Source organism: Corvus kubaryi, unplaced genomic scaffold (genome assembly GCF_017639235.1).
Source record: "Corvus kubaryi isolate FWS band 111438036 unplaced genomic scaffold, C.kubaryi_AGA036_p1.0 37951, whole genome shotgun sequence".
Classification (NCBI taxonomy): Eukaryota; Metazoa; Chordata; class Aves; order Passeriformes; family Corvidae; genus Corvus; species Corvus kubaryi.
This window is the reverse complement of record NW_024581158.1, coordinates 6,136-32,054: the sequence shown is the minus strand read 5'-3', so window position 1 is coordinate 32,054 and position 25,919 is coordinate 6,136. Positions and strand designations below refer to the sequence as shown.

The window sequence follows — 25,919 nt, the reverse complement described above, 5'->3', positions numbered from 1 at the left end:
CCGTCCCAAAGCCCAGGAGGAGTGGGTCAGTCCAGCTCAGTCCCCCTGGGTCCCACAGACACCCACCACACTCTGGGGACTCATCAGAGCCGTCACCGCAGTCGTTGTCGTGGTCGCAGACGAAGTGCTTGGGGATGCACTGCCGGTTCCCGCACATGAACTCGCGCTCGTCGCAGGTGTTGTTGTACGCTGCAACAGGGCACCGCCACCGTCAGCCCCTGCCAGCCCCCTGCCACCCCCAGCCCCCCTCCCTCGGGCACTCACAGCAGCCGGCAGCGAGGGTCTCATCGGCCCCGTCCGCACAGTCCTTGTCCCCGTCACAGAGCCAGCGCTCTGGCACGCACACGTAGGTGCCTGGGCACTGGAAGGATCCTGAGCTGCAGGTGGTCAGCCCTGGGGAAGGGAGGAGCAGGATGGAGTCCGGTCACCCCACTGCTGGAGGCTCTGGGGAGCCCCAAGACACAGAGCCCAGGAGAGCGGTGAGAGTGCGGGTGGGAGAAGGGATGGGCAGAGGCAGGAACACGGCAATGGAGCAGGCAGGGACTGAGGCAGGGGAGAGGGGCTGCGGCAGACTCACGGCAGCGACTGTCCTCGTCAGAGCCGTCCCCGCAGTCGTCGGCCCCGTCACACACCCAGAGCTTGGAGATGCAGCGGTGGTTGTTGCACTCGAACTGCACGGGGTAGCAGAACTTGTCTGGGAGAGGAGAAGAGTAGGATATGGAGGTCAGAGCGAGGTGATCTGGGGAGGAGACACCAGCAGAGCACGGCCAGGCTGGGTCAGCCGGGCTCCAGGAGCCCAGGGGGGTGTTGGGGGTACTGCTCGTGGTGATGGGCACCACTGGGCTGGTGGGGGACTCCCTATTCCTGGAGCTGGGGAAGACCCCCAGCTCCTGAGCACTGTTTGGGGCTTGTTCCAGGAGGTTAGAACTAAAAACAAAGCTGAAGGGAGCCAAAAGTGGCCCCGTTCAAAAGGGCCACGGACACTTGTGTATGTGCTGATCAAACCAGCACAGGAGGACATTTATACTGGTCACAGCTAAAAGCCCGAGAGTGTGGAGTAAAACCACACAGGGGGAGGAATGTGGGGTCTCGTCCTTGGCAAAGGGATGTCAGGTAGAGAAGAGGGCCCTGCCCACCCTCCAGCACCGCCCTGTGCCCTGGCCCAAATCCTGACCCTGCCGCTCACTGCACTGGGTCTCATCTTCGCCGTTCTCACAGTCGTCCTCCTTGTCGCAGGTCCAGGTCATGGGGATGCACCTCCCGCTCGGGCAGGCAAAGTAGTTGGACGGACATTTGGGCTTCCTCCCACCTACTTTGTGAAGGAAACATCAGTGAGGACGACGGTGTGGCCACGTCCTGCCTCCTCCCAGCCCGGCACTGAAGGATTCCTCCCCAAAATCCCCCTGAGGTCCCGCATCCCCGATCCCTGCAGCACCCTCTGCACTGGAGCCACACGGGCAGAGGACAACAGTCCCAGTGGGAAAACAAAGCACCCACAGCCCAAGCAGACCCCAAAGGGGTATCCCTGCCCCTGGAGCCCCCTCTGCCCTCCCGCTCTCACCGGGGCAGTTGCGCTCGTCTGAGTAGTCGCCGCAGTCGTTGGCGCCGTCGCACACCCAGCTGGGTGCGTAGCACAGGGACGTGTGCTCGCACTTCTGGAACGTGGTGCCCTTCACCCCCAGCTTGAAGTAGCTGCTGCAGTCGGTGGCGGCTGCGAGGAATCACAGCAGGAGCCCCGGTGACACAGCAGGAACCACGCCAGAAGCTCCCACCACGTGGCACTGGCCTCTGCCCGGCTGCCGGAGCCTCTCACACCCCAAACACCCCCAGATGTGCCCCACACGTGCCCAGGGCTGCAGGGACCCATTGGGTGGTGGGGATGCATGGCACTGGGGGGCTGCAGGGATGGGCTGCAGCTGCCTCATCTGGCAGGTGCCCTAAAGCTGCGGGACAGGAGCAGGACCCTCCTCCCTCCCCGATCCAGCACAAATCCCAAAGACCAGGTCCCTGCCACTGGCACCGAGGGCAGGAGCATCTCCAGAGCTGAGGAGGGGTCAGGGGCAGCAGCCAGGCACTCACTGCAGTTCATTTCATCCGAGGCGTCCTCGCAGTCGATGAACTGGTTGCAGCGGCTGGAATTCCCAATGCAGCTCCCATCTCGGCAGCGGAACTCGGTGGCGGCACAGCTGGTTTCTGCCAGGGGATGAGGCAGGGTGGTGGGACCCCAAGTGCACACCCACCCCATGACACCCACGGGTACTGCAGAGGGGCATCCACACCCCCCCACTGACCACGCAGCTCTGGGCTGCCCAGAGCGCTCCCAGACCCCATCTCCTTCCGGAGGAGACCCAGTGCCTCCTGGCTCACGCTCTGCCTGGCAGTCTGAGCCCCTCTCCCTGACACAACCAGGCCTGGACAGGACTCTGAGAAGCTCTCGACCACCCCTGTCAGTTTGGGACCCAGCAGACCCATCCTGCAGCCCCCTAAGGGGGTGCTGCCTTTGGGAATGCTTGGGAGCCATGAGGAGCAGTGACACTGCACCCTGTGCCCCTCCTGGGTGTCAAAGCACTCTTGTTGGGAGGCTCCGGGCGCTGCGTGCCCATGCCCAGGCGTTTTTCCTCTCAGCTGTCACTCCGTGAGCTTTCCAAAGCAGCACAAGCTTGACCCTGACTCTCCGTTAAGCCCCAGCTCTACTCTGCTCCTGTCAAGCTGATGGTAACTCCCTCCTGAAGCCGCTGTCCCCGTCCCAGGCAGCTGACGGAGCCCTGGCAGGGCTGGCCGGGCGCCAGGCAGACACTCACTGTTGCAGGGCAGCTCGTCCGAGTTGTCCCCGCAGTCGTCCACGCCGTTGCACCAGTAGCGACTGGCGACACAGCGCCCGTTCATGCAGTGCAGGTACCCCTTCTTGCACTTGCGGCTGCCTGCCAGGGAGGAGGAGGAGAAGAAGGAAGAGGAGGAGGAGGAAGAGGTGAGCAGAGGAAGGGCAGGCACCCCCGAGGTGCTCAGATCGTCAGGGACCCTTCAGCAGGGGAAGAAACCACGGAGCAGGATCAGGGAACTGATCCCTGGTGCAGAGGGGTGACGGCTGGTGTTTGAGGGTGCTGCAGATCCCACTGGCTCAGCTGCAGGTGTTCTGCTCTCCAGCCCATCCCCAACACCTGAAAAGGTCTGGAGACCTTAAAGCCTGGCTGGGCACAGCTCTGGGAGGGTAGGAGAGACTGTGAGCACCTGAGGGATGCAAGGACGCCCCAGAGCCCTGGTTCTCTTTGCTGAGCAACCCTGGCAATGTCAAAGGCCAGCATGGATGGGGCTTGGAGCAACCTGGGCTAGTGGAAGGTGTCCCTGCCCATAGCAGAGGGTGGAATGAGATGAGCTTTAAGGTCCCTCCCGACTCAAACTGTTCCATGATCTTGAACACAGGGAAAAGGATTGATTTACTGGAGCGCTATGAATCCTAAATTGTCATCTTCCACCCCCTTAAGTTTTTGCCTCCATCGTCTTTTAAGTTTTTATGGCAAATTCAAAGAGGTTCTAAGACTAATTAACAAGGGACAGACCTCGCAAGGCTGTGTGGAGGTTCCTGCCTCATGTGTTTGGCTGCCTTGAAGGGGAAGCCCCAGATTTGGTCCCTTCCAACCCAAACCATTCCGTGACTCTCTGAGTGGAGCTGGCAGCCTGGGCAGGGTGTCTGGGGGTGCCAGGGTGCGTGTGTGGGTGAGCAAGGCAGCAAGAGGAGGAACCTTACTGCAGTAGGACTGCTTCTCGTCCGACTTGTCCTTGCAGTGCACGACGCCGTCGCAGGTGCGGCTGAAGTCGATGCAGTCGCCGTTGCCGCACTCAAACTCGTCGTGCACGTTGCAGGTGGAATTCACAGCTGGACAGAGCATGGACACGTCAGCTCTGCCAGCCTGAGATCGGCCTCACCCCCTCCTTTCCTCAGCCCCTCCCACCCCCCTCACCTTTGCAGGTGAAATCCTCCTGCAGGACCCGCTCCCCGCGGCAGGAGCAGTTGACGTGGCCCTTGGGGGTGAGCAGGCACAGGTCCTGGCAGCCGCCGTTGTTCACCCGGCATGGGGACAGCTCGCCTAGGACAGAGGGATGGTGGTCACACCAGGGATGGACCCAGCAGCCCCTGCTCCTTGTCCTCCCTGCTGGGCCAAAGTAGGGATCCCTCCCCAGGCTCTTCCCATGGGGCTACGGAGGGGGTAGGGGGCTGGAGGCACCCGGTCTCCCCACATTTTACAAGGAGATGCCCTGGAAGAACAGGGACAGGGCAAATCCTCTCTGTCTTCAGCCTGCACAGGGTTTGGATATGGACAACTCTGGCGTGAGGGTCATGAGGGGGAAATGACAAGCTGGGAAGGACGATGGGATGGATTCCCAAAGGGCCAGGAAGGACAGTGGGATGGGTTCCTAAAGTTCCCGGAAGGACAGAGAAATGGATTTCCAAAATGCCAGGAAGGATGGTGGGATGGGCTCCCAAAGGACCATGAGGGACAGTGGGATGGGCTCCCAAAGGGCCAGGAAGGACGGTGGGATGGATTCCCCTTCCCCAGACCTGCAGACAGGGCGAGGGGCAGAGGGCAGGGACGCTGCAGGGACAGCAGAGGGTCCTTACAGCTGTCAGTGTCGTTGGCCACGGCGATGATGCCCATGGGCTGCTGGGGGATGTCCACGCGCAGCAGCTTCATGTCGGTGCCCACGTATTTGTTGGCGCGCTGCACGGCCCGGCGCACCCAGTCCGTCCAGAAGATGTAATCACCGTACACGGCCAGGCCAAAGGGGTGCACGGGCTCCGACTTCAGGATCACCTGCCAGCCACAGAATCGTGGAACAGGTTGGGTTGGAAAGGATCTTCAAACTCATCCAGTTCCCACATCCCTGCCATGGGCAGGGACACCTTGCAGGGTTGCTCCAAGCACCGTCCAACCTGGCCTTGGACACTTCACAGAATCCCTGAGGTTGGAAAAGGTCTCCAAGATCAAGTCCAACCTGTGACCAACCCCCTCCAGAGCACTCCGTGCCAGGTCCAGTTGCTCCTTGGACACCTTCAGGGATGGTGACTCCACCACCTCCCTGGGCAGCCCCTTCCAATATTTAACAACCCTTTCCATTAAGAAATTCCTTCTCATGTCCAACCTGAACCTCCTCTAGTGCAGCTCGAAGCCATGTCCTCACTTCTCAGGGACACAGGCAAACCGGGAGCAGGAGGAACCTGCTGTGGGATGCCCCAAACACACCCAGTGTCCACCCCAGTGGGATGCCTGACCTCCCCAGCCCCAGGAACAGCTCTGCTTCCCTCTGACCACACTCCAGCCCCAGTCTGGACACTCTCCTCCCCATCTCACTGGCCTCAGACTCACGTGGCGATGGGAGCCGTCGTATTCGCAGCGCTCGATCTTGTCCAGGGTGGCATCAGAGAAGTAAATCTTCTCAGCCTTGTGGTCAATGGCCAACCCGTTGGGCGTCCGTATGTCCTGGTCGATGATGATGAGGACGTTGGCACCAGAGAGGGTGGCTCGCATGATGCTGGGGTGCTGCTCATTCCAGTTGGTCCAGAACATCAGGCTGGGAGGGGACAGACACACAACGCTTTTGGAGCCCCAGCTCAGCCACATCCCTCCACGGCTGGGGGGCTTCCAGAGGCTGGGGGATGGGTGGGACATCATTCCCACATAAAAAGAGTGGGAAGGGGGTGAATGAGGCTGCTGGGACATGTGGCACTCTGTGGATGGGGATGGGATGGGGCATCTGGAGCTGCTTTGGGGTGCTGAAGGATTTGTGGGCAGGGGGGAGCACAGGGTCTTTCCTCCCTGGGGGTCCAATCCTCTCTGTGCTGGGATCCAGAGCTTCCTTCCCAGTGGAGCGATGTCCACTGCAACCACGTGGACCCCTGGGGGGGCTGGCTGGACACTCAGTGGCCACTCACTTCTGGCACTCGTCCAGCACAAAGGCACGGGGGTGGTCGTCCCCTGACATGGTGATCACGGTCTCCCTCTCGAACGCCCCGAGCCGGCTCTGGTCCACGGTGTGCCGGGTGATGGTGGACGTGGTGTAGCTCGTCCAGTACAGCGTGTCCCAGCCGCGGTGGTACGCCAGCCCCTCCACCGAGCCCACGTCTGGGGGGACAGGTAAGGGTCACACGCAGCCCGGACCCCTGCATGACCAGCGCTGACCCTGACACTGGGATGTTGAAGTTTTTGCTTTTAATTACAGCCCAAAAATCCCTCGGAGGCTTTGGCTGCTGGGTGGAGACTCAGCGGGGCTGGGGGCTGCACTCAGGGAGGAGCAGAGACCCCTGAGACTCGGGAATCTCGTGGGCAGAGCTCTGCTGGAACGGCCCTCCCTTGCAGGAAGGCTGAGAGATGGACACCTACAACACACCAAGGACTTGAATTTGGCTCTCAAGCTCCACACCAGCCAGACCTTGCTCTGGGCCCACAGCAGCAGCGCTGGGAAGGGCAGGGTTTCCCTCTGCCAGGGGACAGCTGAGCCCCTGGGGCACAAAGTGACAAGGCAAAGCCTGGTGGGGACCAGGGAGCCCTTCCCAGCTGGGAACTTGAGCCATGCACCCATCCTCCCCCCTCATTAGTGCTCAGCAAAGGATTTAATGAGGCGGCTGTGAGAGCTGGGCCGCGCTCTCCCCTCTCAGGGATAAAGCACCTCGAGCGCCGCTGCGAACTCCCTCATTAGCAGCACGTCCAAGGCCCGGGGAGCTCCTGGAGCAGCAACCACAGCTCTTTGAAGCTGCTGCAGGTGCCAATAAACCCAACCAAGTGCAAGGCAAGGGCTGGAGGTGAGGCCAGGGCTGGGCACCCCAAGGGTCAGGGCTCAGGGCGCTGCCTCGGGAGGTGAGTGCAAGCACAGAGCCGATCCCAACTTCGCTGCAGTGCCTGTTTCTAGAGCCATGCCCGCCCGAGCCTCGTGACACGCTCTCTGTGCCACAACGAGCTCTGCAGGCTGCTCCCAGTGCCTGTATCCACTTCCAGAGGCTCCTCAGAAACCTCACAGCTGAGCCTGTACCCACTGCCCCTCCAACAAAACACATTATCCAAGGACCAAAACCCTTCGGGGTGTGGGAGGAGGTGGGGGAGGACAGAGAGAGGGGTCTGAGGGTGGGCACAGAGGGGAGAACCCTGTGCCACTCACTCTCCACGATGGTCTTGCGCCCCGTGCCATCGTCGTTGATCTGCTGGATGTTGCCGAAGTGGATGTCGCTGTAGAAGATGCGGTTGCTGCCCTTGGAGCCGTAGCGGTAATCGAAAGCCAGGGCGATGACGTTCTTCATGTGCTCCGCGTCCTCGAAGGGTTTGATGGGCGCGTTGAGGTTGTTCTCATCCGAGAGGTGGATGCTCTTGAGGATGGTGCGCTCCGAGTAGAGCAGGTACCCGTCGTAGTCCCGGCAGCTCACGCCGTCCTCGGACAGCATCCCGTGGGCGCAGGCGCACGTCCTCTGCCCGCCGCCGCGGAACAGGCACAGCTGCTGGCAGCCCCCGTTGTTCTGGGCACAGATGTTGGTGCCTGGTGGGGGGACAGGGGGGATTGGGCGAGGCACTGGGCAGGATGCACCCGCTCGGCCGCTTTCGGCTCTCAGCGCTCCCGGAGGCGGCAGGGACACGGTGACGCATTTGTTTCCATCCCCGTTCCCGACATGAGGAGCTGCCCCCCACGCTTGGACCTACCCTTCTGCCGGGCCCGGTTGAAGACTTTGATGTCCTTGAGCTGCACACCGATCCCGGTCCGCAGCGACACCGACTCGGTGGCATTGTCCTTGTTGCCTCTTTTGATGGAGCCATTGGCGTGAGTCCTGAAGGAGGACGGAGTCACCGAGTGACCAGCACAGGACCCTTCCCCACCTCACCACAGCACCCACCGGCTCCCCCCGCCCTCCACACAGCCCCCAGCCCCCTTGGCACCGCACCTGTCGCTCCAGTAGATGTATTCCTCAAAGACCGACACGGAGAACATGTCCATGTTGTTGCTGGACAGGACGACCTCCCGGTTCTCGCCTGTCTCCAGGTCAATCCGTTCGATCTTGTCTGTCCGGGCGTCGCACCAGTACAGCTTCCCATCCTGCGGGGATGGGAGAACATCCCAGTTGGCCTGGGGGCAGCACCCTCTGCACCTCTGGCAGGATATCCCAGGGTTCAGACCACCCTGGACAACCCTCCTGGAGCCCCAAGGAGGGCAACCATGTCCCCACCAGCAACAGGACATGGCCACAGGGACCCTTGGGACTGGTACCAGATGCTGACTGTACCTCATAGTCCACGGAAATCCCATTGGGCCAACTGATGCTGACGTTGACCAGCACCATCCGCTCGGTGCCGTCCAGGCGCGAGCGCTCGATGCGGGGGTACTGCCCCCACTCCGTCCAGAACAGGTACCTGAGGGGACAGCAGGGACGTCACCGCAGGGACGTCACCAGGAGCAGCATCCTGAGGCCCTTTGGCCATTGGAGTAAAGGACAGACACCACCCCATTCATCCCCCCACACCGGGGCCTCAGTGCAGACCCTGCCCGCTCACAGACTGGGCATCACATCCCCTGCATCTCCAACCCTCCCCACATCCAAACACCGCTCCTCTCCCTGGGGCTCAAAGCTGGAGCCAGTCTGGGGAGGCTCTGCTTGGATTTCCAGAGGTACTGGCACCCACCAGCTCCCAAGGGGCTCCCAGGGAGTTCAGCCCATCAGTGAAAGGAGGGTTGAATCCAGGGTTTGGACTCCTTGGTGTGGCAGGAGATGTGTGAGTCCTTCCCTGCTGTGTGCACACCCTACTGCGTCCCCCTCTGCCGGGAGCTGCGCGGGTCTCACCCTGTGCCCACCCTGCGGGTGATGCCCCTCTCTGGGGCGGTGTCTCACCCCTTCTCTGGATGGACCGTGATGGCCCGTGGCTTGTCCAGCCCCTGCGAGATGACCACATAGCGGAAGGACCCGTTCAGCCTGGCCACCTCGATGACATCGAAGCCCTGGTCCGTCCAGTAGATGTTTCCTGCAAGAGCAGACGGTGAAGCCCCTGGCAAGCCCCGCTGCCCCCGCTGTCCCCAGGTCCAGAGCCCCATCCCACCAGCGATCCAGTCCACAGCGATGCCCTCCACGCGGCCAATGCCGTTGGTCACCACGTCCTCGCGCCACGTCTGGTCCCGCTTGGCTCGACTGATGGTGCTCAGGCCCATGTCCACCCAGTAAATCGTGTCGTTCTCTGAGAGGGACAAGGAGGCAGGAGGGGACGAGTCAGTGACCACCTCTGGTCACTCCAGAGTGGTAAAAACCTGCACCTCAGGGCCCTGAAATCCTGTCCTCTGAGGGGGTGTTCCAGGGCAAAGTGCTGCCAAAGGGAGGGATCTGGTGATGGCCCCTCATGCTCCCCATCCCCCATCCTGCTCCCAGCCCTGCATCACCTGCATGGAAGTCGATTCCCACAGCCAGGGAGGTCCCCGACACCGGCACAAGAGCATCCGACTTGTCGTTGGGGTCCAGGGGAATGCCCCGGATCCCCTCATGCACCGAATACAGGAGGAAGGAGCCAACACCTGTGACAGGTGCAGGGACAGTCAGACACATCGCAACACCCACAGGCTGTCCCTCCACCATGGAAAATGTGACAGGGGAGAAGCACGAGCCTGGCAGGGTTCCACAGGCCCAGCATGGACCTCCCTGGGGGCTGCAACCCCCAGGCACAGCCCGTTCCAGGGTCCTGCCCTGCTCCGGGGGGGCACGAGTGAGGCCCCTTCCCACCACCCACCACCCCCACCCCGTGCTGGCAGAGGCTCCGTGGCGCATCTGGGTCAGGGCAGCACTTGTTATTCAGCCCCTGCCCTGACCCAGATGGTGCAGAGCTCTGCCAACCCCCCCACAAAACCGCCCGGAACACTTTGCACACAAACAGCCTTTGAGAGGCCCTGGCAGTGCCCGGGGGGACAGGGGATCTGCAGAGTGAGCGCTGTGCCTGGCCCTGCTCCCGGTGAGCCAAACCCGCTGCCCACAGCGAGGGTCCCACCTCTCCCTAGGGGGGTCCCACTGTGCTGTCCCCCTCCCCTCCTCCCGTGACGCCCTCGGTGGCCGGGCAGTGCCCCACGCTCATCCGGGACAGCCCAGGCAAGGATCTTGCTGCCACCTGAGCCCACAACCCCTCCGAGCCCCTCGGTGTCCCTCTGGTCCCCAGCGTTCCCCTGCAGTGACGTGGGATGCAGAGCAGTGGGGAGGAGCAGCTGGAGCGAGGGGTCACCAAGCAGGGTGACCACAGTGGCCATGGGGTCTCGCTGCTCCGAGGGGTGGCTCAGGGAGGGGACAGGGACGGGCACACACCTTCACAGGACTGCTGCCCACTCTTGAGGCTGTAGCCCGCCGTGCACATGCAGGAGCGGGAGGTCTCCGAGGTGGGGAGGCAGAGCTGAGAGCAGTCCCCGTTGTTTTGGCTGCAGGGGTTGGTCCCAGCTGTGGCAGAGAGAAGGGGGTGAGGGGCTACGGGGGCCAGGGTGCACCCACCGGGGCTGGGGCAGCTGGGGCAGCACCCACATGAGGTGTGGATGCCCAGCACCAGCCAGCACGGACCTGGCACAAGGGCAAGGGCCAGGCTTGGGCCAGCTGTCAGGGGTGGAGCAGCCACGGAGCGGCCAAGCTGCCGCCCGGCCCCGCGGGGTCTCTGCCCCAGGACCCCACTCTGACCTTGCTGGATGCTCTCGTCGTACACCTTCATGTGCATCACCAGCGTGGTGCTGTTGCGCAGCACTGTCACCTCCGTCCCGTCCTTCTTGTTGCAGGTGCCCATCCTCTCAGAGGCCTGGTCAGCCCACCACAGCTTGTCCCCTGCGGGGAGAAGGCAGGAGCATGTGGCAGCGTTCCCCATCCCCCCTCCCACCTCAGCTGAGAGTTCAGGAAGGGCCAGGAGGCAGGGAAAGGTGTCCCCCTTTGCCAGCCCTCACCCATGATGGCCAGGGCGGTGGCCTTGCTCAGCTGGCTCCGCACGGACTCGATCACCTCCAGGTTGCTGCCGTCCAGGTCACACCTGTTGATGGTGCCGTTGCCAGAGCTGATCCAGTACAGTTTGCTCTCCGGGTAGTCGATGGCCAGGCCTGGAAAGGACGGGAATGTCATCGCGCTGGTGGCATGCAGGGACCATCACAGAGCAGGAGGTGGGATGGGATGGGATGGGATGGGACGGGATGGGATGGGATGGGATGGGATGGAGACAGTGGGCAGGTGAGGTCACGGTGACCCAGCACAGGACAGCCACCACCCCGCCGAGGAGCCAGAGTGGGGACTTGAGGCTCTGCAGGACAGCAAGGCGAGGTGGGGGACCCTGGGGGACACGGAGGGCTCCGTACCAACAGGTCCCTTCTGGTTGGTGAAGAGGAGCGTGCGGTTGCTGCCGTCCATGTTGGCCACGCTGATGTTGTCCCCATCTGTCCAGTACAGCTTCCTGCAAGGTGAGGGGCCAGTGGGTGAGGAGACACAGTGTCAGCACCCCCCTGCACCCTCCCAGCCCTGCAGAGCCCCTCGCCTGCTCGTGGCACAGCCTGGGCAACCCCACAGCCCCTTGGCCCCACCCAGGAGTGGGTCTGGGCATTGCCAAAGCCCTGGATTGGCACACGCTGGTGGGGGCACACTTGTCACAGCCTGTAAGGACACACAGCACAGCCCCATCCCCTGTCACACACCCTCCTGCATGCTGACACGCAGGGACAGCACCCGTTCTGTCCCCCATCACACGTGTGCACTGTCACACACACACCTGTGCCCGCACACACACCTGTGCCCACACACACCCCTCCTCCCCACCAGACTCACCCCCGCAGCGGGTGCACCACCAGGCAGTGGGGCTTGTCCAGCCCCTGGATCACGGCGTTCTTGAAGGAGCCGTCCAGCCGGGCCACGTTGATCTGCTTCTTGTTGGCATCATAGCTGGTCCAGAAGAGGTTTCTGGAAACCCAATCCACGGAGAGGCCGTGAGCATTGGGCAGGTCTGCAAGGCAACGGAGACGGGAGCTCGTCAGCTGTGAGGACGGGGCTGGGATGATGCTCAGATGAAGAGGAAGGGCTGATCTCAGGGAGATGAAGGCTCTGGAGGGCTGGGGGGTCCCCAGTTCCGGGAGCCCCACACCCACCTGCAGAGACGACGGTCTCCACGCCGGTGCCGTTGATGAAGGCTCTCTTGATGGTCTGGGTGCGGACATCTGACCAGTAAATGCGCTGCTCCAAAGCATCGTAGTCCACCACGGTGACGTTGTCGATGTCGGGCACGGTGAAGGAGATGATGTAGTTGTAGTAGGGGTTGTCGATGTCCACGCCCCGGATCTCCATCTGCCGCGCGTACAGCAGGAACTTCTTAAACTCTGCGGGAAGAAGAAGGGCAGCAGTGGGATCTCGGCTCTGGAGCACCTGCTCATCCCCCCGGCCCCCCAGGCAGACCCCTACCATAGCAGGTGGTGTTGTCCTTGTCCAGTTTCATGAGGTGGGGGCAGGCACAGGACAGGGTGCGGTTGTAGTTGATGAGGCAGAGGTGGGAACACGGCCCTTTGCCCCCGTTGGCTTCACAGGGATTAGGAGCTGCAAAGGGGACAGGACTCAGCGACATCCCAGCCCCTGGAGACATCCACCTGGGAAGCCCCAAGAGCTGCAGCCCCCCCAGACCCTGCCTGCCCCATCAAGGAGTTCAGACCATCACCCTCATCACCTGACCAGGCAAAGGGGCAGCCACAGCGATGACAGCAGCCCACATCCAAGTGGGTGTGGGCACAGACCAAGTGCCAGCACCACCCCCTGTGGTCCCCCCCACCCTGTCCCCCCACCTGCACTCCCCCAGCCTCACCCAGGGGCTGCCGGGAGGGGTGATACACCTGCAGGTCGAAGGGCTGCGTGTTTGTCCTCTGCACCACGGTCACGTTGTGCCCCGTCCACTTGTTGGCCTTGGCCAAGGTGTTGGTGCGCCAGTCGGTCCAGTACACCTCCCCCCCCGTAGAGGGTGACGGCGAAGGGGTGGGACAGGTACTCGTGTCCCCGCAGCACCTCGATGTGCCCCGTGCCGTCATATAGGGCTGAGTAGATGGCATCCGACCTGTGCCGGGGGCAGACAACGGTGAGGGAGCTGGGGAGGGGGCACCACAGGGTCTTTAACCCAACAGCAACAGCTGCTGATTTACACCAGGGATCCACGGAGGAGAAAACCCAGAGCAAGGGCTGGCACGTGTTGGAGACACAAACAGACCCCAGAGCGCGAGGGCTTCTCACTCCCAGCCCAGCACAGCGCTGCAGCGAGAGGAAGGTCCAGACTGGGAGGGACAGAGGGGGGGAGACAGAGAGAGGCGTCCTGGCCCTACCTGGCATCGATCCAGAGAATCCTCTTCTCCAGATAGTCGACCGTGAGCCCGTTGGGCCACCCCCCTGAGCCCGTCTCCTTGTGGATGGTGCGTCGGCCCGCGCCGCTCATGGAGGCGGCCTCGATGCGGGGCAGGCTGGCGTCCCAGTCCGTCCAGAACAGGATCCTGCCAGGAAGGACAGTGAGCAAGGACAGGAGCCCGTGGCCTCATTCCCCCCATGAGATCCCACAGGTGCTGGCGTGTCCCAGTGAGCGCCGTCCCCTCCTGCCTCACCCATAGCGAGGGTCCAGGGCGATGGCGCGCGGGTGCTCGATGTCCCCGGCCAGCAGCGTGGTCCGCATGGTGCCATCCAGCTTGGCCACCTCGATCTGGTCCAGGTTGCTCTCCACCCAGTAGATGTTGCCGGCGATCCAGTCCACGGCCAGTCCCTCGGGGGTGGCCAGGCCGTACTGAATCACCACCTCGAAGCTGGTCAGAGCTGTGGGGCACAGGGTGAGGGCTCAGGCTGGTGCCCCTTCCCCAGCCCACCCAGCACCACCACCCCCGAATCCTCAAGAGCTCCACCCAGCTCAGCTGGGGTTGATGGTGGGGAGACATGTCCTCCCCAAACAGGGCCTGAACCATCCCCATCCATAGTCCAAACCCCAAAAGGCTCAGCACCCCCTACCCATAGTCCAGACCCCAAAGCTCTCAGCTCCATCCATGGTCAGGCCCCAAAGGGCTCAGCATCCCCTATCCATGGTCAGGCCCCAAAGGGCTCAGCATCCCCTATCCATGGTCAGACCCCAAAGGGCTCAGCCCCCATCCCTGGTCCTGGCACTGGGCTCCTGCGGGAGCAGCACTGATGGAGGGGGGGGTCGTCTCTGTGCCCAGCTGCTGGGCTGCAATTACCAGCAGGGATGCGCTGGGAATGCTAATTAACTCCTGCATAATGAAAGCAGAACAGGATCCCTATCAGGGCTGTGAGCTTCAGCTGCCACATCACCATGGGGTGCCACAGAATCCCTGACCCCAGACCTGCCCCCCTGCTTTCCCTCCCACCAGCTCCCCCCAGCCCCGGGTTCCACACCCCCGTTCTCCAGCAGCTTTCCCCTGTAGATCTTGTCCTCCACCACGTCGGTCCAGTACAGGGAGCTCTGGTTGAGGTGGAAGTCCAGGGCGATGGTGTTGCGCAGCCCGGGCACCAGGACGCTGTAGTCACCCCGGTGCAGGTCGATGCGCCGGATCTCGTGGCGGTTGGAGAAGATGATGAATGGCTTGAAGGGGTCTGGGGGAAGGAGGGTGAGGTCAGAGGGGCAGGGACAAGGCAGGGGACAGAGCACCCAGCCCCAGCCCCGCTGCCAGCACACAGACCCCACCAGCACCCAGCCGTGTCCATCAACACAACCCCAGCTCCACGAGAGGACAAACCCCGCCTTGAGGCAGCCAGGGGGCTGCTACCAGCCCCTGGTGTCCCCCAAAACACACCCAGGCTGCGGCAGCTCTCGCCGTCGGGCTCCAGCATCCAGCCTTCGTAGCAGGAGCACTTGACATTGTACTTGTCCTGCTCGCACTTCTGGCTGCACTTGAGGTGCTTGGCACAGTAGCTCTGGATCTGGCAGGTCTTGTTATCGGCGCCCAGCTCCATGCCCAGGGGACAGGAGCACACGATGCCCTCGCCAGGGGCCACCGTGCAGTTGTGGCTGCAGCCGCCGTTGTTGAGGGAACACTGATCTGCGGGGACAGGACGAGCTCGTCACCTCCTCGTCCCACTCCCAGGTCACCCCGCGTCCCCACGTCCGGCCCCGCGCTCACCGCAGAGCTCGCCCTCGTCGGAGCCGTCGCCGCAGTCATCGGAGCCGTCGCAGAGCTTCTCGGGGGGCAGGCAGATGGAGGTGTTGTTGGCGCAGGTGTGCGAGGGGGGTTTGCACACCAGGGACTCACAGTTCTCCTCGTCGGAGTTGTCCTCGCAGTCGCTGTCCCCGTCGCAGACCCAGGCTTTGCTGATGCACCGGGCTGACAGGGAGGGGGCGGGGAGGGGGCACAGCAGAAGCAGAAGGGACATTATTCCAGGCATTTCCAGATGTTATCCCACGCAAGGGGGGTGTGGGGGTGTTTGAGAGCTCCCCAAAAATTGGACCAGAGCTGGCCCAGGCAGAATAGGTGAGGGAGGGCCTGGGCGGGGCACAGGGGGGGCATTGGGGGCTCAGAGGGTCAGCCCCAGAGCTGATGTCCCTCCACACTTGTCCCCAACCCGCCAAAGTGTGTCACAGCCCCTTCCTCAGAGAAGGGGAGAAGGGATCTGAGGATGACACCATCCATCAGGATCCTGGTTCGTGGATTGGCCGCTTGTGTTTCCCCATTACCCCGGCACCGAGGACAGCCCAGCACCCCCAGGTGGGTTCCCCTTTCCCCTGCTCTCACCCGAGTCCTTGCAGCCGAATTTGACGTTGGGGTCGCAGACGTGGGTGACCCCCTCGCAGTTCTTCTCGTCGCTGGAGTCCATGCAGTCCGTGTCACCGTCACAGCGCCAGCGCATGGGGATGCACAGCCCGTCCAGCCGGCACTGGAACTCGTCCGTGTGGCAGCCCCCGGGCGGGCGTGTGGCTGTGGGGAGGGCACCGCTCACTGCCTGCACCCCACGGAGCTGGGGGGCTCCGGGAATGGAGGGGGACCAGGCACTCAGCCAACAGGGAAAGAGCTGGAGGCACCCAGAGGCACGGGAGGGGGATCTGGGCACTGAGTGTGGGCTGAGAAGGCGGCAGAATTCCCTGCCTGGAAGCAGGGCTGCTCTGCTCGGGGCAGGGTTTGGCTCTCCGGGCGATGCCTGTGCCTGTGCTGGGGCTCACCCTGGTTGGTGCAGTTGGCGTGGGTCTCGTCGCTGTAGTCACCACAGTCGTTGTCCCCGTCACAGGTCCAGTGCACGGGGATGCAGCGCCCGCTGTTGCACTTGAACTGGTTGCTGGAGCACGAGTGGCTGCAGCCGGCCTCGTCACTGTTGTCCCCACAGTCGTTGTCTGGAGAGGGAAGGGGGGGCGGGCAGGGGGTCAGCAGGTGGCCGGCCAGAAGGGGACTGGCAGGAGGGAGGACAGCAGAGACCCCTCGCCGGGGGAAGCGGGGAACAACAGGGAGCAGACAGACCCCACTGGCAGATGGGACGCGGGGTGACAGCAGCCCCTCAGCACTGGCGGAGGGACCCCCGCCATGGGCTGGAGACCCCCGGCCCTCCCTCCCCCCGCTTGCCACAGCACCAGCAGTGCACAGAGAAAATGAAACACAGAAACTGCATAGATCAGCCATGAACCTGGGGGGCTGCAGGCGCCCGGCACCACGGGGAGCTCCACTCCAGGGGGAGCAGGGCTGGGGGACGGGCGCTCCTTTGGGGGTGCACCCATGGGGAGGGGGGCTGGGACGGCCAATTGGGGGGCTCAGATTGCCCGGAGGAAACCCCCGTGCCCGCTGTGGGCAGGGAGAGGTTTGATCTGAGGGTACCTGGATACTGGCAATGCAGCCCCTCCGCCTGCCCGGCATGGGGGGCCTGGCCTGGGGACCACCACAGGGCTCCACTGTGGATGTCCCACTCGAGACTGGTCAAGGGGATTTGCCTCCTGGTGCCTCAGGATGGGCACAAGGATGATGGCACTGATGGGGACAATGGCACTGATGGGGATGATGGCACTGACGTGGATGATGGTACTGATGGGGACAATGGCACTGGTGAGTATGATGGCATTATGGGGACAGTGGCACTGATGGGGATGGTGGCACTGATAGGGACTGTGGCACTGATAGGGACTATGACACTGATAGGGACAATGGCACTGATGGAGACAATGGCATTGATGGGGACAGTGGCACTGATGGTGACGATGGCACTGATGGAGACAATGGCATTGATGGGGACGATGGCACTGCCAGCTGCCACGTGGCCTCACCAGCAGCTCAGCTCCTGCACCTGCAGCCCTTGACCTCTCCAGGCTCCCACCAAGAGGAGCTTCCCAAGTGGCTCTGCTCGGTGAGCTGGGAGGAACAGCAGCTCCCTGGAACCTGGCACATCCCTCCTGCTGCTGGGGAGCATGGGGGACACTGCTGGAGAGGCACAGGGCCATGGCTGGAGAGGATGGGGTCATTGCCAGAGGCACAGGGCCATGGCTGGAGAGGATAAGGGCATTGCCAGAGGCACAGAGCCATGGCTGGAGAGGCTTGGGGCATCACCAGAGGCACCAGGGGCATTGCTGGAGGCACAGGGCCATGGCTGGAGGATGAGGGCATTGCCAGAGACACAGGGGGCATTGCTGGAAGCACCAGGGCCATGGCTGGAGAGGCTTGGGGCATCACCAGAGGCACCAGGGGCATCACCAGAGGCACAGGAGGCAGTGCCAGAGAGGATGGGGGGCATTGCCAGTGTCCGGAGCAGCAGCCCCTGGGGCTCACAGCCCCTCTGGTGGGGGCAGGTCTGGGGGCTCAGGGGGCCAGGTGGGGGTCTGGTGCATGTTGATCTATGCACTAACCGGTAGGCTTTGGACAGTTCTTTTCGTCAGAGCCATCCCCACAATCTTTTTCTGAAACACAGAACCACCAGACAGGAGCGTGGGCACGGTGACAAACACAACACGCCACGGTGACAAACACGGCACACGCACAGCGGGCGGCACAGAGACACCGGGACGTGGACACGGACACGGACACGGACACACAGAGGCACCGGGCAGCCCGGGAGGCGAGACCAGAAGCAGCGCAGGGTGCTGGGGGAGCGGGGGGCAGCCAGGATGGGGGGACCCTCATGGTGCTGCAGCTCCTGCCCTGAGCACCTGGCGAGGCTCGGGGCTGCACAAGGGGCTCCACGCCATGGCCTGGCTGCCACGGTGGGGGATCCCAGGAGAATGGACCAGCCCTTGGCAGGGCCAGCTCCAAGGGAGCTCAGGAAGACTTCAGGGAGAGTCCGGCACCCACAGCTCTGCTCAGCCAGGCACCAGTGTCTCGCCTGCTCTGAAGCCACTAATTATTCCTAACAAGGCAGAGCGGCTCAAAGACTGAAATAAACTTGTGGGAAAGGAAAGGAAAGCAACCTTGGGGCAAAGGCTCTGTCCCAGGCCTGGCCCTGGAAAGATCTGAGGGCCGATGGGAGCTGGCTGGGAGAGCTCTCCTGCCTTGCCTGGGGCCGCGGGACCTGGATCAGCCCTGCCGGCATCTCTGGCCATGCTACGCTTGGTTCCAGCACCAGGGCAGAGTTTGGAAACTTTGGAAAGGATGCCAAGGTCTGGAACAATCCCTGCCAGGTTATTCCTGTGGCACTCCCTGCCCCAGCACAGCCAAGGGAAATACGGGGCTGGGGGCTGCGGGATGGGCTCAGCTTTGGCTCACGCCCGCTCCCTTTGGGGCTTGGGCTCTGCCCTTCAGCACATGCTGAGAACTGGCCCAAATTGCCAAAATGGGGTCCCTGCCAGGCTGCACCCCCGCCTCGGGTCTCGCCGTCCCCTCGGGAGCACGGCGGGGCCGGGTCCTCACCGTTGTCACAGCGCCAGTTGATGTTGATGCAGCGCCCATTGTTGCAGGTGAACTGCGTCAGGGGGAAGCAGGTCGGGTAGGCTGCAGAGGAGGCAGAGGCACCGTCAGCATGGGGGACACCCCATGTCCACCCCAACAGCCCTGTGGAGCACCCCAGTGCCCCCAGTGCTCCCAGTCCCGGCTCACCACATGAGGCGGACTCGTCGGAGCGGTCCCCACAGTCATCGTCCAGGTCACACGTCCAGGAGATGGGGATGCAGCGGCCGCTGGCGCAGGAGAACTGGTTGGGGGAGCAGGTCCGGGCTGGCCAGGAGGAACAGATGGAGTGTTAGTGGCCCTTGTTTTGTCAGGGGAAGGTGGGGAACAACCCCCGGGCTCCTGCGAGGCCCAGGTGCGAAGCTGAAGTGCAGGCACATGCGAGACCCCAAACCTCAGGCTGCAGCCAAGGTGGGTGCAGGCCCATGCGAGACCCCAAAACCTCAGGCTGTGGCTCAGCACAGGCTCTCCCGCGACTCCCTGAGGACGAGGCAGGGTCCTCACCCGAGCAGGTGGAGTTGGACTCGTCCTCGTTGTTCCCGCAGTCGTTGTCCCCGTCGCAGAGCCAGCGGTTGGGGATGCAGCGGTTGTTCTTGCACTTGAAGCGGTCTGAAGGGCAGGTGTGCTGGTCTGCGGGGAGAAAACACACTCAGGACCTGCCCCTCATCCCAGCCCATCCCTCCTCTACATCTAACGAAGAGAAAAACCGGGACAGAAAAGGGCTGGAGCCTTAAACTTAGGATCAGAATCTCAATCAACATCGTCCTCCTATACCCCCTCCTCTCCTCGAGCTGGAGAGGGGACAGAGGGCTCCTGGCTGTCTGACCTTGCCCCAACCCTGCCCCCACATCTGGGGGAGCCTCAGCCCCAATCCCAGCGCGCAGGAGGGGTCACGCACGGCAGAGCTCGGGGGCTTCGTCGCTGTTGTCCAGGCAGTCGTTGTCCCCGTCGCACTTCCAGCGCTCCTGGATGCAGCGGTTGTTCTTGCAGGCGAACTCCCCGGGCTGGCACTGCGGCGGGGGGATGTACGACGGGTTGGCTGCCAAGGAGAAAGCACAGGCAGGATTTTATCCAGGTGACCAAGCGCAGCTTCCCGTGGGAAAAGGGGGTCCCCACGAGGATCCCAGCCTACCCTGGCAGGTGACAGAGTCCGGCCCCAGGATCTGGTCCTCGGCACAGGCGCACTGGCGGCCCCGGGGGGTGGCCAGGCACAGGCTGCTGCAGCCCCCGTTGTTGACACGGCATTTGTTGGAGCCCACTGTGGAGGCAAAAGGGTGAGGAGATGGCACCTCAGTGCCCAGGGGCCGCTGCAGACCCAGGGGGGTGCTGGGTGCCTCCGGCCCCCTGGCCTCCCACAGTTGGAAGCCAGCTGGAGACCCCAGGGCAGGCCATGGGGACCCCTCAGGGGACACAGAGCCTGATGGAATCAGGGTGGAAAAAAGAGGGGAAGGCCGGAAGGGCAAGGCACGAGCAACAGGAAAGCAAAACAAGGAGCACGGGGATGGCTGGAAGGAAGCAAAACCGGGTGGGGGGCTGCTTAGGCAGCTCAGACTCACCCCCCAGCCCCACCCCTCCAACCCCAGCCCCCCGCGCCCTCGCACCTTGCTGCTGCTGCGCGTCGTACATGCGGATCTCGAAGATGGGCGGGCGCTCGTTGCGGAGCAGGCTCACGGCCTTGGAGGCCTGGTCCAGCCGGTAGATGCTGCCGCTGCGGTACTCGGTCCAGAACAGGAAGTTGCTGTAGTGGCACAGCCCGAAGGCGTGGTTCAGCTCCGGGCCCTCGTACACGATCTGGGGAGGCGGAGAGGCTCCGTTAGCTGGGATGGGCACTCGGAGACACGGACAGGGTGATGGAAGGGGAGAGGAGAGAGGCCGCAGCTCGGCTGCCCCAGCGCTGTGGGTGGTCAGTGTCCCAGGGCCACGGGACCCCCACTCGCCTTCCGCTCGGTGCCGTTGAGATAAACCATCTCGATGCGGTCGTAGAAAGCATCCACCCAGTACAGGATCTTGGCCGGGATGTCCAGGCTCAGCCCGTTGGGCCACAGGACGGTCTTGGAGGTGATGAAGATGTTGCGGTTGGAACCATCCATCCAGGCCCTCTCAATCTTGCCCCTCTTGCTGTCCTTGGGATCCTCCTCCCAGTCCGTCCAGTACATCCACCTGCCACGGACACTAAGCTGAGCCCTGGCCTGGCCACCACAAGACCCAACCACATCCCGGTGGCCGTGGCCCCACCAGCCAGCCCTGCCCACCCGGGCACCCGCACCCGTTCAGGGGGTCCACCACGATGGCGCGGGGGTGCGTCATCTTCCCCTCGATCAGCGTCTTCCGCGTCTGGGCGGCCTTTTCCAGCCGTGCCACGCTGATGGTCTTCTTGGGGCCGTCGTCTGTCCAGTACAGGTTGTTCCCCATCCAGTCCACGGCGATCCCTTCCACGTTGTGGATGCCTTTGGGGGAAAAGCGGAGCGGGTTCATCACCGGCAAGGAGGTGAAAAGAGGAAGCAACAGCCCCGACTGGTGCCTGATCCCGACCCAAACCGATTGGGATGACGGACACAGGGGCACAAGCCCGGCCCCCCAGCCACGCACCGTCCTTCAGGATGGTCTCCCGCTCCGTGCCGTCAATCTTCTGGCGCCCGATGAGGTAGCTGGTGGTGTCAGCGAAGTAGATGAAGCCGGTCTCAGCGTGGAAGTCCAGAGCCCGGGGGTTCATGAGGTTCTCGATGGGGATCATGTGCTCATCTGGCACCTTGGCGCCCATGTCCATCCCGCGGATGATGCCAGGACGTCCCTTCCCATACACCAGGAACAGCTCGTGCTCAGGCTCTGTGGAGACACAGGGACAGCCATGGCCACCAGCTGGGCCGGGGCAGTGCCATGGGGATGGCACGTGGCACCGGGGCTGTTGTGGGGTCAGAGAACACAGAGCCCATGGCTCCAGCCCCTCGCCCCCCGTATTCCCCCCAGGAAGGCCAGCACTCACTTTTGCAGGACTTCCCGTCGCTGCCCAGACTGAACCCGGAGCGGCAGCGGCAAGTCCGGCTCTTGTGGCTGTTCCCAAGCAGGCAGATGTCCGAGCAGCCTCCCGGCTTCCCAAACTGATCTGGTTCGCAGGCATGGCTCCGAACTGCAACACAGAGAGGGGCTGCAGTGCCTGGGGGCACCGGAGCAGCACTGGGAGCACAGTGGGGGGACAGGGACACGGGGCTGCAGCGCCTGGGGGCACCGGAGTGGCACTGGGAGCACGGGGCGGGGACAGGGACACGGGGCTGCAGCGCCTGGGGCCATCAGAGCGGCACTGGGAGCACAGTGGGGGGGACAGGGACACGGGGCTGCAGCGCCTGGGGGCATCAGAGCGGCACCAGGAGCACGGGGCAGGGACAGGGACACGGGGCTGCAGCCTCCAGGGGCATCAGAGCGGCATCGGGAGCACGGGCGGGACAGGGACACAGGGATGTGGGGATGCTCTCATGGGTCCTCCCTGGGTTTTAGGGGGATCATTCCTCCTGGGAGCTCCTGGCCAGTCAGAGAAGGGCTGAGCACTGCACAGGACAGGGCAGAGGTGGGAAAGGATTTTCCCATGGGAAGGATCCCCAGGGAGAAGCCAGCATGTCCCAGCACAGCACCACAGCCACAGGGCCACGCTGCCCCATCCTGCTGCACCGGCGGGACAAGCCCCGGAGCGGGGACAGCCAGCACCACCCGGAGAGCCCCTTAATCACACTCCTTCCCCGCTCAGAAATCTCCTGATTAATTTTATATTCTGGAAAATGCCGAGCAGGCTGCAGACACTAAGAGGATTTTAAAGGAGTAAATTGATTAACTGCAGGAAGGTGCTGGTGGCGGTGGAGCGGGCAGGCAGGGATGGATGCAGGGAGGGGTCGGCGCAGCACCGGAGCCTTTCAACTCCCTGGAAATCCCTTGGTGCTTGGGAGCACTGGGGTGAACGTGCTGGCAGTGGGGACAGAGAGTGGGACCATTAATATTTTAGGATGCCACATCTGCTCTGCACTCTCCATGATCCATCAGCCGTGTAGCGCAGCGCTCACAGGAGGAGCTGCAGCGAGAGCAGGAAAGGGGGGCACCCCAGGGTGTTCAGCAGCCCCCAGTGACCTGGAGAGTAGGAATTCCCGAATCCTTGAGGTTGGAAAAGACCTCCAAGATCATCCAGTCCAACCTGTGACCAATCCCCACCTTGTCAACCCAACCAGAGCACCACATCCAGTCATTCCTTGGACACCCCCAGCGATGGGGACTCCACCACCTCCTTGGGCAGCCCCTTCCAAAGCCTGACCACCCTTTCCATGGCAAAATTCTTCCTGAAATCCCACCCAAGCCCTTCACTGAGGAACCAGGGAGCTGTTACTCCCAAGTCGGGGTCCCACCTGTGGGCTGGCGCCGCTGGTGGTAGATGTGCAGCGCTCCGCCCTTGTCCACCCGTGTCACCACCTGGTACTCGGTGCTGTTGAAGCGGTTGACGCGGATGACGCTGGTTTTCTGCTGGGCGTTGGCGTTGTCAGAGTTGGTGGCGTACAGGTAGTTCTCAAAGACCGTCAGCCCGTACAGGTGTTCGATCTGGAAGGGTGTCCACAAGGATTTAGGAGTTGTGAGAGCCGGGCTCCGCAACGCACAAAACCCCTGGTCCCACCCCGTGGCTCTTGTCCATCAGTGTGGTCTTGTCCACCACTGGCACAAGATGACCCTCGGCAGGACCATGCCCAGTGCTCAGCGTGTTCTTACTGGCCCAGTAAAGCCACAACTGCAGACCAGTGGCACCCAGGACACGAGCTCCGACACCAGTCCTCTCCCTTGACCCCACCCTGCCCCAAACCTGCTCACCAGGATGCCCTGGATGATGGTGTGCCTGTTCTTGCCCTCATAGTCCACCACCTCGATGTAGTCCAGGTAGGCATCAGCCCAGTACACCAGCCGGTTCACCAGGTCCAGGGTGATGCCGTGTGGGAAGACGATCTTGCTGTCCACCAGCTTGGTGCGGTTCTGCCCGTCCATGTCACAGCGCTCCACCTTGGGGATCTGCCCGTAGTCAGTGAAGAACACCTTGCTGTGAGAGAAGAGCAGAGGAGCGAGCTCAGAGCCGGGGTGGCACTTTCACCCCTGGCAGAGGGAGGATACGGATGTGTGAATCCCCGCAGGGACGGCTGGGGGCTGGCACAGAGCACCCGGGAGCATCAGATGTGTTGGTGTCACCGGAGGAGGCCCACGTGAGGTTGTAGATGTTAAAACACAACCTGAGGCAGCTGCCTGTGCATCCCAGAGCTCCCGGCACGGTGCTTCCCAGCACAGCACAGCAGAGCCAGGGATGAGCATCACCACCACAGAGCCCAAGGGACTTAACTCAGTCACCTGTGGGGCTTGTCTGCACCAGCCCTGCTCAAGCTTGGAGTCTCTCTCCAGGATCCTCTGTGATATTTGTTTGTTTACATTAAATACTCCCAATTTTCTGCTCAATAACACCAGCTTTTTCCATCCGAGCCAGGAGGGAAGTGCCCATCAGGAAAGCAGCTGGTGAGGGGGGAGTTTTCCTCTTGACTGGTTACTCTGCTCTGCCCACCATGGCCTCGGCCACAGCAGCTCGCAGCTCCCGGGGCCTGGCAGCTGCCAGGTGTGCCCTGAGCTGCTCCCATGATTCAGCATCCTGGCATCCCCATCCTCGGGGCTGTGCAGAAGGCAGCGGCTGGACCCACAGGCACCAGGGAGCTGCTCCGGCCACGCACGGAGCCGACTGCTTCGGCTCCCAAAAGCTGGAGCAAAGCTGTGACCACGCTGTGTGGCACGAGCTGGAAGCAGCAGCTTATCCCAGAGCTGGGCCAGGTGTGTCCCGCAGGACTGAGCCCTGCAGAGCTGGTGGGAAGCATCCCTGCAGAGAGGGCTCACAGAGACACAGGAAACTCCCCACCCCAGAGGGACAGGCCACCCTTGCCAACTGTCCCCAAGGGCAGTGAATTCCCAGGACTCACCCCATGGCCGGGTCCAGCGCAATTCCCTTGGGATTGTACAGCTCCAGGTCCAGCAGTGTGACGCAGGTGTCCCCATTCTTGTTGCAGACGAAGATCCTGTCATCGATGTCATCCACGAAGTAGAAGTTGCCCGTGAGCCAGTCGATGGCCATCTGCTCCACATCTGGGCCGGGAGAGGAGGGAGTGAGGTGAGGCAGGGAGGGACAGAGCCAGGAGCCCCCCAGGATCACACCAACACAGCCAAGGAACGAAGCCGTGGGAGCCACGAGGGCAGCGGGACCTGCACCCGTACCAGGGATCTGCCCTGGTCACCCTGCATGGAGCCACAGGGCACCCACGGCACCCACGGCACCCACGGCACCCACAGCACCCACGGCACCCCATCCCCTGCTCCCCAGGGACACGGGACCTGCTGCCCCCAGACAAGCCAGAAACATCGCACACAACCGGGAAAGCATCTGGTGTGAACACCGCGAGAGCATCCCGCATTATCCTGCAGAAACACTGGGAATTCATCCCGCAGAAACACCGGGAATTATCCTGCAGAAATACTGGGAATTATCCACAGAAATACTGGGAATTATCCTGCAGAAACACTGGGAATTATCCTGCAGAAATACTGGGAATTCATCCCGCAGAAATACTGGGAATTATCCTGCAGAAACACTGGGAATTATCCTGCAGAAATACTGGGAATTCATCCCGCAGAAATACTGGGAATTATCCTGCAGAAACACTGGGAATTATCCTGCAGAAACACTGGGAATTCATCCCACAGAAATACTGGGAATTATCCTGCAGAAACACTAAGAATTATCCTGCAGAAACATTGGGAATTTTCCTGCAGAAACACTGGGAATTATCCTGAAGAAACACTGGGAATCCATCCCGCAGAAATACTGGGAATTATCCTGCAGAAACACTGGGAATCCATCCCGCAGGAATACCAGCGGAGCAGGGGGAAGCTCTGCAAGGTGGGTGCTGGAGGAGGGAGCGGGCAGCAGGGAAGGGGCTCCAACAGCGGCACCGGGATGGGACACGGGGGGCCGCGGGCAGATCCCGCTGGGCGAGGTGGGAGCAGAGCTAATCCGGAGCTGC

The 25,919-nt window shown here is 62.6% G+C and overlaps 1 protein-coding gene across 1 annotated transcript in view; it reads right to left on the bottom strand.

Annotated features, from left to right (window-relative positions):
• Positions 1 to 25,012, bottom strand: part of LOC121672128 (low-density lipoprotein receptor-related protein 1-like) — a 30,792-nt gene extending 5,780 nt beyond the window's left edge. Inside the window, 48 exon segments of the mRNA XM_042044646.1 lie at positions 67 to 189; positions 265 to 393; positions 578 to 694; positions 1,175 to 1,309; positions 1,562 to 1,711; positions 2,080 to 2,193; positions 2,802 to 2,921; positions 3,746 to 3,874; positions 3,960 to 4,085; positions 4,619 to 4,811; positions 5,364 to 5,568; positions 5,930 to 6,119; positions 7,150 to 7,521; positions 7,683 to 7,807; positions 7,922 to 8,073; positions 8,261 to 8,387; positions 8,864 to 8,993; positions 9,069 to 9,203; positions 9,403 to 9,534; positions 10,310 to 10,438; positions 10,670 to 10,810; positions 10,927 to 11,076; positions 11,329 to 11,423; positions 11,792 to 11,966; positions 12,109 to 12,336; positions 12,419 to 12,550; positions 12,813 to 12,957; positions 12,959 to 13,058; positions 13,321 to 13,485; positions 13,594 to 13,798; positions 14,390 to 14,587; positions 14,788 to 15,033; positions 15,115 to 15,315; positions 15,724 to 15,906; positions 16,149 to 16,316; positions 18,808 to 18,888; positions 18,994 to 19,110; positions 19,348 to 19,473; positions 19,742 to 19,882; positions 19,976 to 20,101; positions 20,445 to 20,634; positions 20,781 to 21,003; positions 21,110 to 21,290; positions 21,433 to 21,669; positions 21,827 to 21,970; positions 23,229 to 23,418; positions 23,683 to 23,905; positions 24,822 to 25,012. Coding sequence (XP_041900580.1) covers positions 67 to 189; positions 265 to 393; positions 578 to 694; positions 1,175 to 1,309; positions 1,562 to 1,711; positions 2,080 to 2,193; positions 2,802 to 2,921; positions 3,746 to 3,874; positions 3,960 to 4,085; positions 4,619 to 4,811; positions 5,364 to 5,568; positions 5,930 to 6,119; positions 7,150 to 7,521; positions 7,683 to 7,807; positions 7,922 to 8,073; positions 8,261 to 8,387; positions 8,864 to 8,993; positions 9,069 to 9,203; positions 9,403 to 9,534; positions 10,310 to 10,438; positions 10,670 to 10,810; positions 10,927 to 11,076; positions 11,329 to 11,423; positions 11,792 to 11,966; positions 12,109 to 12,336; positions 12,419 to 12,550; positions 12,813 to 12,957; positions 12,959 to 13,058; positions 13,321 to 13,485; positions 13,594 to 13,798; positions 14,390 to 14,587; positions 14,788 to 15,033; positions 15,115 to 15,315; positions 15,724 to 15,906; positions 16,149 to 16,316; positions 18,808 to 18,888; positions 18,994 to 19,110; positions 19,348 to 19,473; positions 19,742 to 19,882; positions 19,976 to 20,101; positions 20,445 to 20,634; positions 20,781 to 21,003; positions 21,110 to 21,290; positions 21,433 to 21,669; positions 21,827 to 21,970; positions 23,229 to 23,418; positions 23,683 to 23,905; positions 24,822 to 24,973 — 7,696 coding nt within the window. The 5' untranslated portion in view covers positions 24,974 to 25,012.
• Positions 25,013 to 25,919: the final 907 nt, after the last annotated feature.